Raw genomic sequence first — 15,809 nt, 5'->3', positions numbered from 1 at the left:
ATATTTTACTGAGTTCCAGCAAAGGACATTTCACTACTGCATCAATTCCAAATCAGTACCTGCTCCCCTCCCCCATTGTTGCAGTCTTTAAAACCCTGCTGTTGCAGTGTTTCTCCCCCCATTCATTGTTTTAACTTCAAGAAGTCATAGACTTCTCAGGTATATTATTTCTTCATATGAAATAAGTAAGAGAGGGTATTAGCTCCTTTATAGGTAGAAATGTTGAACTAGATTCTAAGTGTTTTGTCTAAATGCTCTATCAGATCAAAATTAAACTTGAAGTGGGGCTGGCCTGCCTAATTGTTGGTGTTCCAGTCATACCATAATTTTCCTTAAAATCAATGTAATTGGGGAAAATTTGAGTTTGCTTGCTTTTTTTAAAAGTCTACAAGCAGTATGGCTTTGGAAATGTTTTTAACAGGTTTGTGTTTTTTTACTGTTAGTGCTCGCCAGAAACCCAGAGCTAATTATTTAGATGACCGAAAAAATGGATCAAAGCTGATTGTTTTTGTAATTGGAGGAATTACATACTCTGAAATGCGTTGTGCTTATGAAGTTTCTCAGGCACGTAAATCCTGTGAAGTTATTATTGGTAAGACCTTTCTGTTTTTTAGACACTAAATGCAAATATATATATATAATTTTATTTTGTATTTTACATTTTGGACTAACTTGTTGACTATAGAAAAGTTTTTAAAAATCATAGTGTTTTATCTGATGTATTAGAATTTTTCCACTGACTGACCTTTTTGATAATCTTATTTTTAAATATTCTTATTTTAAGGGATTGAACTTAAAAAAATTATATTCTTTAAGTATTATTATGTCCTTTAAAATACTATGTTATATACTTGTTCTCATTAAATAATTTTTGAGATATAAATTCATTAATACTACAGAAATATTTTGAATTTTTTTGTGGACTTGACATTGGCAATGCCTGTATGGAATTTAGTTTTAAGAATTACAGTCGGGGTGAGCCACTGATGCATAAAACCTCTTGGTTCCTGGAAATGCAGCATTGTGCACCAAGCACTGGTCCACAGCACTGCTTAATGCTTCTCTGTGATTGAATAGTGACTGTCATAGCTCCAACATAGGGAGAGAGTAACCTCCAGATTTGTTTTTCAGTGTGTCAATATATAGCGCAAAGCAGAGAAAACACTAGGAGTGAGCAGTGTTTCCGAAAGGCTACTGAGCATACTCAATGAAGAGGAGGGATTGAAATAAGGAAGTATAGGCAGATTTCAGGAAGGCATCCAATAGAAATTTCGTTTAATTTCCTCAAGCTGATTCATTTTGCATATTTGAAGGACAGGACAACGTAGCTATCCAAGGAAAATCAATTTAAACTGCTAACCTATGAAAATTAATTTTTTTCCCCTACCAGGCTCTACACACATTTTAACACCCAAAAAACTGTTGGATGATATAAAGATGCTGAATAAACCCAAGGATAAAGTCTCCTTTATTAAGGATGAATAGCTTTTTTTGGTTTGGAGATTGCTATCATATAATGTAAACAATGTAAATATTTTATGAAATAATGACTTTTCAATCTGTTTCTTAAGGGACTGCTTATGATTATGTATCATTGGGTTTACCATTTTTAATAATTTAATATTTTTGCTGCTTTGTAGATGATGAGAAGAAATGGTGAAATACTCTCTAAAAGCAAATTTTTTCACCTTTGGAACAAAATAGAGTTGTAGGTAATTTTTCACAGCTACCTGTGTACATACTAATTGCTTGTTAGATACTTAGATCTATCTTATGCTGAAGTGTATTTTTTTTCCTGAGGAAAAATGATTTTAAATGAAAAGATTATAAAAGTAAAAACCGTAAATGTGTATGTATGATAATTTCTGTAAGTACAATTTTCTTTCAAATGAAACCACCATTTCCTTTATACTTCAGTTGCTAATAGAAATAAAATTATTTCACAGTATATACTGTTTGCTAGATATTTCTAAAGAACACAATTTTATATAATTTTGAAATTATGTATGTTTAAATTAGGAAGCCAGAAATAATTGTGAACATTCTAAGAGAAAATAAAAATATAGTTACAAAAATTGTCTTAGTGTTAAAATCTCTTGGACATAAACATGAGCAACTTCTTCATGAACATATCTCCCCGGGCAAGGGAAGAAACAAAAGCAAAAATGAACAGTCGGACTATATCAAGCTGAAAAGCTTTTGTACAGCAAAGGACACCATCAGAAGAAAAAGGTACCCTACAGTATGGGAGAATATATTTATAAATGACAGATCCAATAAAGGGCTGACATCCAAAATACATAAAGAGCTCAAGCACCTCAACAAACAAAAAGCAAATAATCCAATTAAAAAATGGGCAGAGCTGAACAGTTCTCCAAAGAAGAAAATCAGATGGCCAACAGACACATGAAAAGATGCTCCACATTGCTTGTCTTCAGAGAAATGCAAATTAAAACCACAATGAGATATCACCTCACACCAGTAAGCATCGCCACCATCCAAAAGACAAACAACAAGAAATGTTGGCGAGGTTGCCGAGAAAGGGGAACCCTCCTACACTGCTGGTGGGAATGTAAATTAGTTCAACCATTGTGGAAAGCAGTATGGAGGTTCCTCAAAAAGCTCAAAATAGAAATACCATTTGACCCAGGAATTCAACTCCTAGGAATTTACCCTAAGAATGCAGTAGCCCAGTTTGAAAAAGACATATGCACCCCTATGTTTATCACAGCACTATTTACAATAGCCAAGAAATGGAAGCAACCTAAGTGTCCATCAGTAGATGAATGGATAAAGAAGATGTGATACATATACACAATGGAATATTATTCAGCCATAAGAAGAAAACAAATCCTACCATTTCAACAACATGGATGGAGCTAAAGGGTATTATGCTCAGTGAAATAAGCCAGGCGGAAAAAGACAAGTATCAAATGATTTCACTCATCTGTAGAGTATAAGAACAAAGGAAAAAAACTGAAGGAACAAAACAGCAGCAGAATCACAGAACCCAAGAATGGACTAGCAGTTACCAAAGGGAAAGGGACTGAGGAGGATGGGTGGGAAGGGAGGGATAAGGGGACAAAAAGGGACATTACTATTAGCAGACATAATGAGGGGGGCACGGGGAGGGCTGTACAACACAGAGCAGACAAGTAGTGATTCTATAGCATCTTACTACACTGATGGACAGTGACTGTAATGGGGTATGTTGGGGGTGTCAGTGACGGGGGGAGTCTAGTAAACATAATGTTCCTCATGTAATTGTAGATAGTGATACCAAAAAAAAATTGTTTTGTTTTGTTGGGGAGGAAGGGAAATTTGGGAAGTTTGAAAGTTCTAAATCACAGAGTTACCAAGAAGGAAAAGAATGCACTGTAATATTCCTACCAAGATGACCCCTGCTGACTTTTAAAAAAATAATAATGTGATGTTTTTATGAGGTTGGATGATATAAAGATATGTCTGCATATGTGTTACACAAGGGATACATCTTTTCAAATTTCTCCTTTTACTTGGCCTCATACTGTTTTGCCATGTGCTAGACCATAATTTTATATATCATTTAAACTCAGAATTTTGCTTTGTTGGTACATACGTTTGCAAACATACATAGATATTTCTGTAACATCAATTTCCAGCAGTGAGTGGCATAACTGGTCAAAGTATTTGTGCATTTAAAATACCGATAGATATCACCATTTTTAACTTGTACTTAGATAAATGCATCACTTTTCCTTTATGGCTTCTGAATTTTATGTTGGTGCTTAGAAATACCTTTTGCACACAAGATTATAAATTCACCTGTTGTGTCTTCTAGAACATTTTGATGGGTTCATTTAATTTTTACAGGTAACTCTTTCATCCATCTGGAACTGATTTTAGTATGAGAATGTATGCTACATATTTATATTGTCTCTTAGCACTTGGCATTATGTCCCATGTCTCTCCAACCCATACCACAAGGATTAAAGGGCTAAAAATGAAGTTTTTCAGATTCAAAGGAAAGTAGGGTTCTGAACAGGCTGGATTCTGCTAATGATTTGCATTTGGTCAAGATTTGGAAGGTAGAAAGGAAGCAGAGACCATTCAAGTGGCTGTGCCAGGGGAACAGGGAAAAGCAAGCCAACTGGAGTTGTTTGTAGCCACCAGACCCCATGTGTTCGTGTCTGTTACCTCCTCATGGGGATAGGCAGTGTCAGTTTCAGTGGCAACAGTAGCTTCCTGTCCCTGGATCACAGATGGTGATACAACTTTGAGTCTAAAAGCACGGTGACCCCCAGTTTCTGTTCCTATAGCTTTTTTCATGATTTTAAAGTATCTAATTCTCTGTATTAAAGCCCCTTCTGCTTGAAATACATGAGTGGATTCTCTTCCTACAGTGAACCCTGACTGATAAAAGAGTATTTAACAGGAATCCAGCTTTCTTTCCAAACAAGCAGATAGTGTACCAAAATGTATTGGGTAATCCCTCTTTCCCCAGCTTATCTGGAAGTACTACTTTTAGCATAGATTGTATTTATATTTTGGTCTGTTTCTGGAGTCTTTTATTAACCTATAGTTTAGATTTGTTTTTTCCTATGTATTTTAATTCATGGTATGCTTTAAAATATAATGGCTGTAATCTCTACTCCACCCACACTAAATTGCTGTTATTTTTCAGAAATTTTCTGGCTGTTACATTTTTCAAAATGAACCTTAGTGTCATTTTGTTAAAACCGAAAGTTCTTTTGGTGTTTTCATTAGGTAAATTTATAGGTTAATTTAAGAAAAATTGATAGCTTTATAATATTGAAACTTGAAATTCAAGAATACAGAATGTCTTCATTTACTGGAGGTCATTTAAATTTTTATGACCTCCAGAATCTTCATTTTTCTCATAAAGGTACTGCATATTGCTATAATATCTTTTGTCGTTCTATGTGAATTGAATCGTTTCATGTTAATCTTTTCAAACATTTTTTTATATGCAGAAAATCATTTTTTATATATTTCCTAACTTGGTATTTAATCAAGTTGTGAAAATAAAATAATAATATGCAAATGATTAATGCTTTTATATGTTCCAGGTACTGTTTTCAGATGCTTTTATTACCTCATTTAACCCGGTAAGGATAGGTGCTGTTGTTATCACTTCCATTTTAAAGCTGGGGAAACTAAGGCACAAAGAGGTTATGTGATTTAACCGAATTTTGTGTGCAAAGAGGGAAGGCTCGCCATCAACAAATAGTGCTCTTTGCATATCAAACATGAAAACAGTACTTTACCAATGAGGGTTAATTTTTGGTGTCTGCATTTTATCTGAGATCTTCGTGTGCTTGGCACCTATCTAGGGTTAGTACATGTGTGGAACAGATTTACACTAAAGTAGTGCCATATGACAAATGGAACTTAAGAGTGTGATGACAGTAAATACTGGCCCATTCATTCAGTCACTTAAGACCTCAGTGATCACTTTACCACATCACACTGATAGGAGATCCTTTGAGGCCCGCATTTCATGTTTATTTTAAGCTTAGAATTGGAGAGACCCTTGGTTTCCTAAATTTCTCAGTGAATTTGAAGACAAGGGGTCATCTCACAAATTTCTAGTATAAATTGATTCCCACCCCACCCCCACCATTAGAATAACAATTATAGATTCTGATATGAAAACTCTAAAAAGACTTGTTGCAACTAACAAACCATTTTATTCACCATCTCTGAAGCACAAGCACAGTTTTCCTTTCTGTTGAAATGTGCTTGGTTTATAAAGTATAATGGATTCACATTGTTCAGCCTTTGAACGGTGAAAACTGCCAAGTGTTTCTCTACAGCACACTTGCCCTCAGCACTGCTGAGCCCTTTGACTCAGCATCAGAGATACAATTGCTTAAGCTTGTTTTTCTGGTTTATTAATGCAGCAAAATTAGATAAGCAGTCTATCAGAATTGACACAGAATAGTTGCATGAGGGAGGAGGCAGCCAAGGCTACAGAGTCAGTAAATATAAAGTTACTCCTAATGAGCTAGAGCTTAGCACTTTTCCAGGACTCCTTAAAGAAATTTCTCTATTTCTGTTTCTTAAATTAGGCATGTTGCGGTGATTGTTCATAATGATCCTCAATCATCAAATGTAAAATTACATTTAGAATACAATTTAATAAAGAAGAGTTGGGCCATATTTTTAAATAAAAAATGATTACAATAGTAAGTTTCTATAAAGGTTAATTTGAGGGCTTAGGAACATTCCTTTATGGTAGTCCTTTCTAACTTGGATACCATGGATTTGCTTCAGGTGTCCATGAACTTCTAAAAATTGTGTGCAAAAGGAGAAAGACAAGTACCAAATGATTTCCCTCATTTGTGGAGTGTAACAACAAAGCAAAACTGAAGGAACAAAATGGCAGCAGACTCACAGACTCCAAGAAGGGACTGGGGAGGGTGGAACAGGAGGGAGGGAGAAGGGGATTAAGGAGCGCTATAATTCGCAATCACAATTACAGGTAGGTCACAGGAAAGGCAGTACAGCATGAAGAAGACAAATAATGACTCTACAGCATTTTACTATGCTGATGGACAGTGATTGCAATGGAGTGGAGTGGTGGACTTGATAATATGGGTGAATGTTGAAACCACAATTCCATGTGAAACCTTCATAAGATTGTATATCAATGATACCTTAATTTTAAAAAATTGTGTGAAAAAAATTCATGCATGTTCTCCCTTTTCCATGGGAGCATGGAGGAGGGAGACTCCGTATCTGTCAATAGGTTCTCAAAGAGGATTGAACCGAAAAAGGTTAAGAACTAATGAACACTTCAACCCAAGGCAAAGAAGGGTGTAGCTTTAAGCTTGGGGACAGGATAGTAATGCTTGGCGTACAAAACTGGTTATCAAGTGTGATTAAATTTAGGTCTGTGATAAATCTAGAAGCCCCTTAGCACATACACTCCCTCTTCTAAGCTCCCTCTTTTCTCTTAAAATACTACTACTGGTCTTCACTCTCTATAGTGCCACAGCAAAGTAAAGTTAGCCACAAAGTTGGAGGTATCTTGAGGCTGACCTCTGCTTTATCTCTTCTGGGCAGGCTAAACCAGTTTCTAAGCCCTACAGTTAAAAATAGCCCATTCTCCAGCCAGCCAGAAAATAACAGCTGCCTTAGTTACCACAAGTCTTCAAAGTGGGAATGGATTCAACTCTCTTCTTACCACTTGAGCAAAACTCTGGGGGTTGTGAAACCATTTATTTAACTTTTGGAGTGAATGGAGGCCTCAAGAGGGAAAGAGCCAGTAATATACGGCTGTGGCATTATTTGTGAAATGTATATAAATTTACTTAATCCCTGGTACACAATTTTGATATCTTCACTTTTCATTTCATTATAATCACCCAGATCAACTTACTGTTATTTGTCCTAGATCAAAAACTGCCATTTTTGCATATTTCTGACTTTAAGAGATCTTTAAGCAAAAAATTATATAAACATACATTACAGAAAGTAAATGAAAAGAACCTTCCTTCCCTGCAGAATTTCCCAGTTCAATTCCCTAGAGATCCAGTGGATATTTTTTGTTTCTTTTCAGAAAATATGTATGCCCTTTGGAAAACACACAAATGAGGTCACAGTATATGTACTAGTCATCTTTCCACAGCCTTGCAAATAATCCCCTTATTCTTTTCACTGGCTGCAGAGTATTAACTGTATGACTTACTTATGAATCGTCACATAAGGTATTTAGATAAGTTTCTCTGGGGGCTGGTCCCCTTAGCGTGCTCAGGTGGCCATCCCCATGCACATCATGGCCTGCAGTGTGAGTTACCTCCAAAGTAAATTGCCAGTAGTGGAATCACTGCTCCACAGATAAGTGCTTTTAAAGTTTATACTTCCACCAGCAGTGTTGAGAGTACCTGTCTTCCCCCATCCTCACTGACACTGGGTTTTTTAAACTTCAGTTTTTGCCATCTTAGGAGGTAAAATGTTTTATGGCTTTGATTTCTTTTATTATGAATTAAGAATAGCATTTATTTTGAAATAAATACTTGTTGATTTTGATGTTAATAATCCATTTGTTTGATCATTTAAGCACTTTGTGTCCCAGTGCTTACAGTTTTGTTATTTTCTCTAGAAAGTCATCTTCCTGAATTGTATAATTAGTAAAATACTTTTTGGGGGAGATCAAGTTTTCTTCACTTATTTTTTTTTTTTAATCTTTGGTTACCTTGGGTTGAACTATTATTTCAGTTGATTCCTCCACCTCTGAACTTTGACAAGATCTTCTGCAATAGTTCTAATCATTTGATCAGTAGTTTGTTTCAAATTGGTTGCTGTCTTTAGGGGATGATCCAAAGACGAGTTTAAAATCTACAGAGAGAAAGTCCACACATTTTAGATCAACTTACTATTTGTTAATGGGGTTCTCTCATTATTAAATATTGGAAGGCGGGATTTGTGGAATATTCTCATTTCCACCCAGTCTATTTCTGTTTTTGAAGGTTGGTTTCCTAGGAAACCAGTCTGAGATGGAATGTATTTTTTTAGGGAAAGGGGCAGAAAAAAGACCAACGCGTGACTGATGAGCATGAATCAGAGGGTGAGGTCAGCAACCTGCTGGGCTGTTTCCCTGCTGCAGAGAAAAAGATCTGTGAGAAGAAAAGCTCTGCGGGGGTGTGGCAGGTTGAAGGGGACTCAGGCCCGTAGCCACTGAGAGGGCACCCAGATATATACAGCATTGTGGAAGGATTTGAAAGTGCCCTGGGATTAGGAAACTGCTGGCAGTTCTGTCACTGGAACCGACTTGTGAGCAGCTGAAAACAGTCTCTAGTGGCTTCACAACTGGGCCAGGGGAATCCTATAGCTGGGGCACCACCCACAAAAACACTCCAGGAAATTTCCCTTGGAACCATTTTAGGAATAATAAAAGCCATGTGTGTCTGCTCAGGCTGTGTATGTTACTGCTGAGCACAAACTTTCTGGCAGCATTTTCTGATGCATGCATACTGTAATAATTTAAAATCCATCAGTTTTGTGGTCAAGACCAAACTTACAAGCTTCAAGGATTCCAGGACTTTTTTTTCCTAAGTCCTCACCTCAGATTCCGTTTCTTCAGTAGTGCTAAATCTGCTTGAGGATTTTCTTCCAGAAATCCTGCAGGAGTGGAAATAGGGTGAAGGTAAGCAAGGTCTGAATTGTAGGTCATGAAAGCCTTAAAAGTTTTTCTAAAAAGCAAAAGCGTGTTGATATTGTATAAAGCATCACCATCAACTCTGGTTCAGTAATGGCCGCGTGTGTGTGTGTGCGCGCGCGCGCGTGGGGGGGTGGTGGTGGTCGGCGGGAGGAATTCACATACCCTCTGCCTTTTGTAGCTAGCTCTGAGCCGCACTGTAGTTGACCCCAGTTGAAACTCAGAAAAAGGTGGTTCCTATCACCATGAAGGGTATTTCCTCCCAGGGTCTGTCTGCTTTTCCATTGGCACAGAAAGAGGCAAGTCTCCAAAGGGACTTTTATTCAGTTTTCATTCTTTGGGGGCTAACCTACCCTGCATGTTTATAACATAAGTACATACAAATCTGACAATTGCAGGCACTTTGAGTTGAGTTCATTCTAACACCGGTATGCTTACACAGCATGGAGGCAGCAGTGGTATAAAAATTAAAAACAGCACCTCATTAAGTAAACAGGTTCCCTTGAACCACTACACTGTAACTATGACTTTGTCTTAGTGATGGTCTGGGTGAATGAGGGGTGCGAGGGTCACTATGTACAGTTGTTCAGGTTCTGCACTGCATGGCTCGAGGGGGTTTCACTCACAAAGTATGTGAAGGGCACTGCCTGGAGTTATGCTTTGCACAACTGTGAGCAGTGGCTCTAAGGGATGCCACAAGGCCTTGCCTGTTGACAGGTGGGCCATGGAACCATCCTCACATCTTCCCTTGGCTTGAGTTCCTTCTGTTAAGCATTACTTCTTTGGTACATACAACACTTTTGAGCAATATCATCTCCAATAAGTCTGACTTCAAATGCTTGAGATTCTAAGCTTCTCTTTATCCCTCTCCCCAACCACATTAGCATCAGTTGGTTCTGAAGGTTAGTTTGATACGTTGGATCTGTCTCCAGGTGAGAGAGGTGACTCAGCATCAGGGTCCCGTAGCTAATGAAAACCCTGGGCAGGGGGAAGACGGTGGGTTTCAGAGTCTTCCATCTCCCCAGTCTAGTCAGTCGCCATTAGCAACAATAGCAATAGCCATCACTTGCTGAGTGCCAGGTACCTTGCTTTCTAAGTGCTTTTTGTGTATTGACTCTCCCAATGAGTTTGGTACTATTATTCTAACTTGAGGAATAATGGGAAAACACAGGGGGAAAGGGAAGCACAGAGAGGTCAAGCAACCTGGCCAAGGACACAAAACCAAGGTGCAAACCTAAATACTCCCCAGAGGCCATATTCTTAAACACTTCGCTGCACTATGGTAGTAAATAGTGGGTTCAAACTGAATGTGATCGCAGAACCTGAGGTTTAGCCATGTGCTACACTGTTGATTCTGCCTCCTAAATAGCTCATGAATACTAGACTTCTCTCCTACCTCCTTTGGCCAAGCTGCCATCATCTCACCTGGATTGCTGCACTACCCTTTTATTTGGCCTCTCTCCTCCAATCTATTCTCTAATTCATTCACTCTCAGTATTAGAATGATCTTTTAAAACACTAGAAAACTTTAAAAACACTCTGGTTAAAAAAGACTTAATTGACTTCCTGTTATACCTAAGAGTCCGAAATCCCTCGTAGAGCTGACAAGCCATAGCACAGTCTGGCCTGGCCCATCCCACCAGCCTTCCTCTGCAGGCCTATCTTACCCATTGCCAGTCCCTCTTCTAAGCTCCAGCAACTGTTCCTGAACTTGCCAAGGGCCTTTGCACACCAGGAAGATTCCTTAGACTAATGTTTTTTATTCTTAACCCATACTTCCCCTTGTTAGTTCATTCATGCGCCCCTGAACCCCCAAATTAGGTAATAGCACCCTATACACCCTCCCCCAACTTTGGCACTTATAAAGACTGGTTCCTGTACCGAAAAAGTAAGCTCCATGAGGACAGGCACATTAGTTGACTTTGTCATTATGTTCTCAACAACTAGCATAGCACCCTGCTATTGACACTCAAATATTTGTTGGATAAATGAATGATTGAAGTATTAGACCTAGGTTTGAATCCTAAGTAGCTCTACTCCCTATGAATCTAGGTGATCTTGGGCAGGCAATTTAATGCACTAAGAATATTGTATGCACCCTGCCAACGGGTAGCCATTTTTATTATCATTAACAAAAGACTTACTTTCCTGTTAGGGGCTCATGTTCATCTTGAGAGGATTTTGAATTCGTTCTCTGGGAACAGATCCGTTTTGGTTTTGAATGAGCTGAAAAATGTTAGCTAAGATTAAATTCAGATCATCAAAAATGATCCCCAAATGGTGGTATGTGGGTATCATTTCTTGAACTTTTCTATATGGATGAAATACTTTGTAAAATTTTAATCTAAGAGAATTAGGGAACATAGAAAACAAAGAACTTTCTATCAAGTATTCAGAGTTAAGGAAAAAAAGTACAACTTTTAAAAGGAGTTTTATAACCAGATAACAGACCAGGATTGAAAGCTCCCTGGGTGTTGGCTGTGTGTCCGTGGTATGTTGTCTGGCTCCTGTGGGCTCAACTACTACACTTGAAAAATGGAGAGATAGTATCTTTTAAGAGCTAGGACCAAATGGATTCCTGAGTCCTCTCCAACTTTAGGAGGAAGCATTCTAGGAGTCAGTCTAGGATACTAAATTATGTTGCTAAGACAATTCCAGAAAGTAGAGACTTCACAGAGGAGAAGATAAATGTAGGAAAGTCACCATGGACTACACGAAGTGAGCCAGGGAAAAGGAGAGAAAAGTCAGTGGCCAACAAATCCATCTTCTCTACCATCTTCTCTACCCTCCCCTTCTCTTTCCCTTCCTCCTCCTCTCTTCCCTGTCTCCTCTCTCTGCTTTCAGGCCTCCCGTCTTACTCGCTGGGCTGTAGTAGCTAGCCTCAGCCCCCCTCAGGAGCATCCCATTTGTCAGGGGAACGGGGAGAGATTGTCCCTCAGACACGAAAGGCAGGGCAGAAGCCAGAAAGTCCGAATTTAGTCATGCTGACCACCCAGACTTAAGTCATGATGAGTAGAGGCATTAAGGAGCTCAGTCTTAATCCTTTAATAGTCTCTAAATATAACTGTGGATTTTCTTTGAAATATAGGAGCTCTGAGTTGCCAAGGACCATAGGGCCGTCCAGTCTGACTCTAGTCCCATCTCCAGACCTACAACATCCTGACAAAGTACTGTACACGGGCTCCCCATCTCCAGAGGGGCTCACGACCTCCTGCCCACTCCACTTTCTATCCATTCCGATTGCTGGAAGGTTGGTTTTTTTTTTTTTAACATTGAGCAAAAGATGCCTCCCTGTGACTTCCACCCTCTTGGCCACTACACGTTTACTAATGGAGTTCAAGATCACATTTCAGATACGTAGTTGCTTTCCTCATTCATATATTGGAATAACAAATCTCATGGGCTATGTATCTAAAGACCATGGAGATAGAAAGAAATTCTCCTGTTTCTTCTTCAGAGGCTTAGTGACTGTCACTCAAGAGAATACATCCAATGAGAAGATTTGGCACCTGGGAGTGAGTAGGGGGAGGCACAGCTGAGGTCAGTCAAGTAAATGACATTCTTTAGTTTTGGATGTTTGTGATGTGAAAGGTTAAGAAACATTCTCCCTAGTGCCCGGTCTCCAGAAAGGAAGAGAAACAGCTCTTCAAAGTATGAGCTTACCCACAAGGTAGGGCATCAGAGAAACAGATATGGCTGCCGACCAGAAACAAGACAGGTGTTTCTTTCCCTCCTTTGTGTTCCCTGAGCACACGCTGACATTGTCACTAGCTCTTGTGGAGAAAGTGAAGGTTCCTGTGGACAGGATTTTCACCTGGCCCTGGTTGGTAAGCTCACTGCACATGTGTGGGCAATGTGTCATTATTGACTATATAAAGAGCCCTGCCCCAGTGCTCTGGGTGACACAGTGGCAAGGCAGCAAGGCTGCAGGAGAGCAGAGGCTGGAGTGGTGGCTGCCCTGAGGACAGAGGCCCAGAGGAGGGCTGTGCCGGCAGAGAGGCCCAGAGGCAGAGACCAGCTTGATGTATGCAGACTTGCTCTGAGTGGATGGGATTCTAGTGATTGACCTGCCACCATGGGAATAAAGTTGGGTATAACCCTTTCACCCCAAGAACATTCAGCTACCATTCTTTGGACTCATAGAATCCATAGTGAACTTGTCCAGGGCTGAAACCCATTGGCAAGACAGCATTTAACCACATATTGCTCTGAACCTTTCTTATTTGGGTATGAGTTCCTTTCTCTCAAAAGATTGTAAACCCCTTGGAAGGAGGAACCATATGTTATTCATCTTTGTAGATAAATGTAGGATTTTAATTTTTTCCAAAGACAGAAAAATTTTGCATTGAAATTAGTAATAGTTAAGTAGTATAAAATAATCTATTTCTTTACAGGCTGAACTTTAGTAGGGATATAGTTACAGCTTTAACCACTCCTGAGCGATAACAGCCATAGTGGTGATTATTCAGTCGGTCATTTATTCAGCAAACATTTATGATTTGTTACCAAATTGCACTGGTAGAACACTTAATAACTTTCAAAATTCTCTCTTGTTAGGATTTCCTCTCCCCCAGCCCCAGCCAGCCTCCTGCTGTCCAGGTGAAGGGCTGGGTGGGAAAGAGTCAGAGTGCTGGATATCTGGGCAGCAGACTGCAGAGGGCAGGTGCCCCCCCAATGGAGGCAGGGTTCCCCAATGGAAGCAGGGACAATGTGATGTGGGCCTCCCACATCTGGGGCACTAAGATGTTTACCAGGATGAGATCATGCAGGAGATGTACTTACAAGGTGACAAATTTTTATTTTCATTTAAAAAGTGGAGCTGGACAAAGGCACTTCTTTCACTGTAATCTAAGTAATACTGTCCCGGGGCATCATACCTATAATGAAATTCTAAAAAAAAAAAGATTAAAAGTACAACTCATTGTCTGGGAACAGCTGTCCCATCTTAGGCCTTCTTTCTGAGGCTCCCCAGTCCCTCTCACCATTAGCTGCTCTTTACTGCAGACCCTTCGGGAATTAGAAATCCTAGTGCCACACTTCTCCCATTTACCACTCTGCAGTCCAGACCCAGAAGCAAAATAGCAACTGTGTCCTGTATCAGAACCTGAAAAAGCCCCAGTTATACCACGAAGTGTGACTTCCTTGATTATAGTCATAAAATGTGTGGAGAGTAGAGCTCTAGCCAAGAAAGGAATGCATTAGACACCAAAGTGTTCAGCTTCCCCAGCTGTGTTACCAAGGGGAGTTGCCAGCCCAGGGGTGACATTTAGGATCCCCTTCTCACAATGGAGAGATGTTTTGATAAATAACAGTTCTGATATAAAAGTCTCAAAATTCGAGTGACTTGCTTCTAACAGATAAAATGGTAGGGAGGGTGTTAACTTCCAAAACTAGGTCATAAAAGACATTGAAACTTCCATCTTGGTCTTTCTGTTGGATCACTCGCTCAGGGGGAAGCTGGCTGCCATGTCGTGATGACGCTCAAGCAGCCAAGTGGAGAGGCCAACATGGCAAGGAGCTAAGACCTCCTGCCAATGGCCATGTGAGTAAACCATCTTGGAGGCAGATTCTCCAGCTCCAATCAAGCCTTCAGATGATGGTAGTATTGGCCAACATCTTGACTAAAGCCTCACAAGAGACCTGGAGCCTGAACCACCCAGCTAAGTGCTCACAAATTCCTGACCTGTGAGATAAAAATGCATATTGTTTTGAATCATGAAGTTTTGGGATACTTCACTATACAGAAATGGATAATACACAACTCTTTGACCCTGGCAAGTCTCTGTTTCCTTATATATAAAATTAAAGTAATACTTCCTACCTTATAAGGATGGTATGATAATGAGATGATATATGTCAACAGTTCTCAAACTTTTGATTTTAAAATGCTTTTACACTTTTAAAGTTGAGGACCCTAAAGAGCTTTTGCTTATGCTACCATAGATCATAATATATGCCATTTTTTATACATACTTGTGGTGAAAATCTTCCTTTGCAGTCAGTCAGCTGAAGATGGATAGGTAGAGAGGTATCTATTTATAAATTTCAAATCATTTTTGCTTATGCAGAATCATTCGGATTTTCCCAAGACTGAACAAACAGTCATGAGGCTCTGTATGTATATGTAATTTCAAACTGAGACATTTGAAAAATATTTTACTATGTCATTTAAAAACAATAATACATTTCATTTCACCAAAAAAACATGTTTTTAATGCAAAATAGTTATTTTGAACATTAAAAAAAATACAGGAGTGGCAGGGTTTTATGCTTTGGCAAATCTTGAATATTTGGCTTAATAGAAGGCAGCCGGATTCCAGAATTGCATTTCCATTTAATCTGTTGCAATACTGGCCTTGCACAGACATATAGCTAGAAAAGAGAGGACCTTAGGGTACCCCCGAAAGGGTCATAGGGACGCCAGTAGCCCTCTGACCACACTTTGAGAACCTCTGCTCTGCTACAGCATCTAGCATAAAGTGTTCAACTGATGAAACCTATTATTAGAAAATGTATCATCCACAGATAGCAATAGAACTAAATGTGACATAACAGGAAGAACACTAAGCTAAAGGAAAGGTGGGTAGCCCACAGCGAGCAGACCCCATGGAGAGGGACCCTTAAGACTGAGTGCGCATAGCCCCAG

General features: G+C 39.3%; 2 protein-coding genes across 3 annotated transcripts in view; one reads left to right on the top strand and one right to left on the bottom strand.

Annotated features, from left to right (window-relative positions):
- Positions 1 to 2,214, top strand: part of STXBP3 (syntaxin binding protein 3) — a 97,374-nt gene extending 95,160 nt beyond the window's left edge. Inside the window, exons 18-19 of one of the 2 annotated variants that reach the window (XM_073228395.1) lie at positions 444 to 592; positions 1,641 to 2,214. In XM_073228395.1, coding sequence (XP_073084496.1) covers positions 444 to 592; positions 1,641 to 1,660 — 169 coding nt within the window. In that variant the 3' untranslated portion in view covers positions 1,661 to 2,214. Of the gene's footprint in view, positions 1 to 443; positions 593 to 1,390 lie in introns of both variants that reach the window. The other variant, XM_037001586.2, reaches the window with a different exon arrangement.
- A 5,605-nt stretch (positions 2,215 to 7,819) lies between these two features.
- AKNAD1 (AKNA domain containing 1) overlaps positions 7,820 to 15,809 on the bottom strand; it is a 33,223-nt gene continuing 25,233 nt past the window's right edge. Inside the window, 6 exon segments of the mRNA XM_073228396.1 lie at positions 7,820 to 8,343; positions 9,069 to 9,154; positions 9,157 to 9,197; positions 11,308 to 11,389; positions 13,946 to 14,054; positions 14,146 to 14,352. Of these exon segments, the coding sequence (XP_073084497.1) occupies positions 8,215 to 8,343; positions 9,069 to 9,154; positions 9,157 to 9,197; positions 11,308 to 11,389; positions 13,946 to 14,054; positions 14,146 to 14,352 (654 nt within the window). The 3' untranslated portion in view covers positions 7,820 to 8,214.

Source organism: Manis javanica, unplaced genomic scaffold, assembly GCF_040802235.1.
Source record: "Manis javanica isolate MJ-LG unplaced genomic scaffold, MJ_LKY HiC_scaffold_35, whole genome shotgun sequence".
In the NCBI taxonomy this organism is placed as follows: Eukaryota; Metazoa; Chordata; class Mammalia; order Pholidota; family Manidae; genus Manis; species Manis javanica.
Note: the sequence above shows the minus strand (reverse complement) of the source record. Positions and strands in the feature narration are given on the sequence as shown.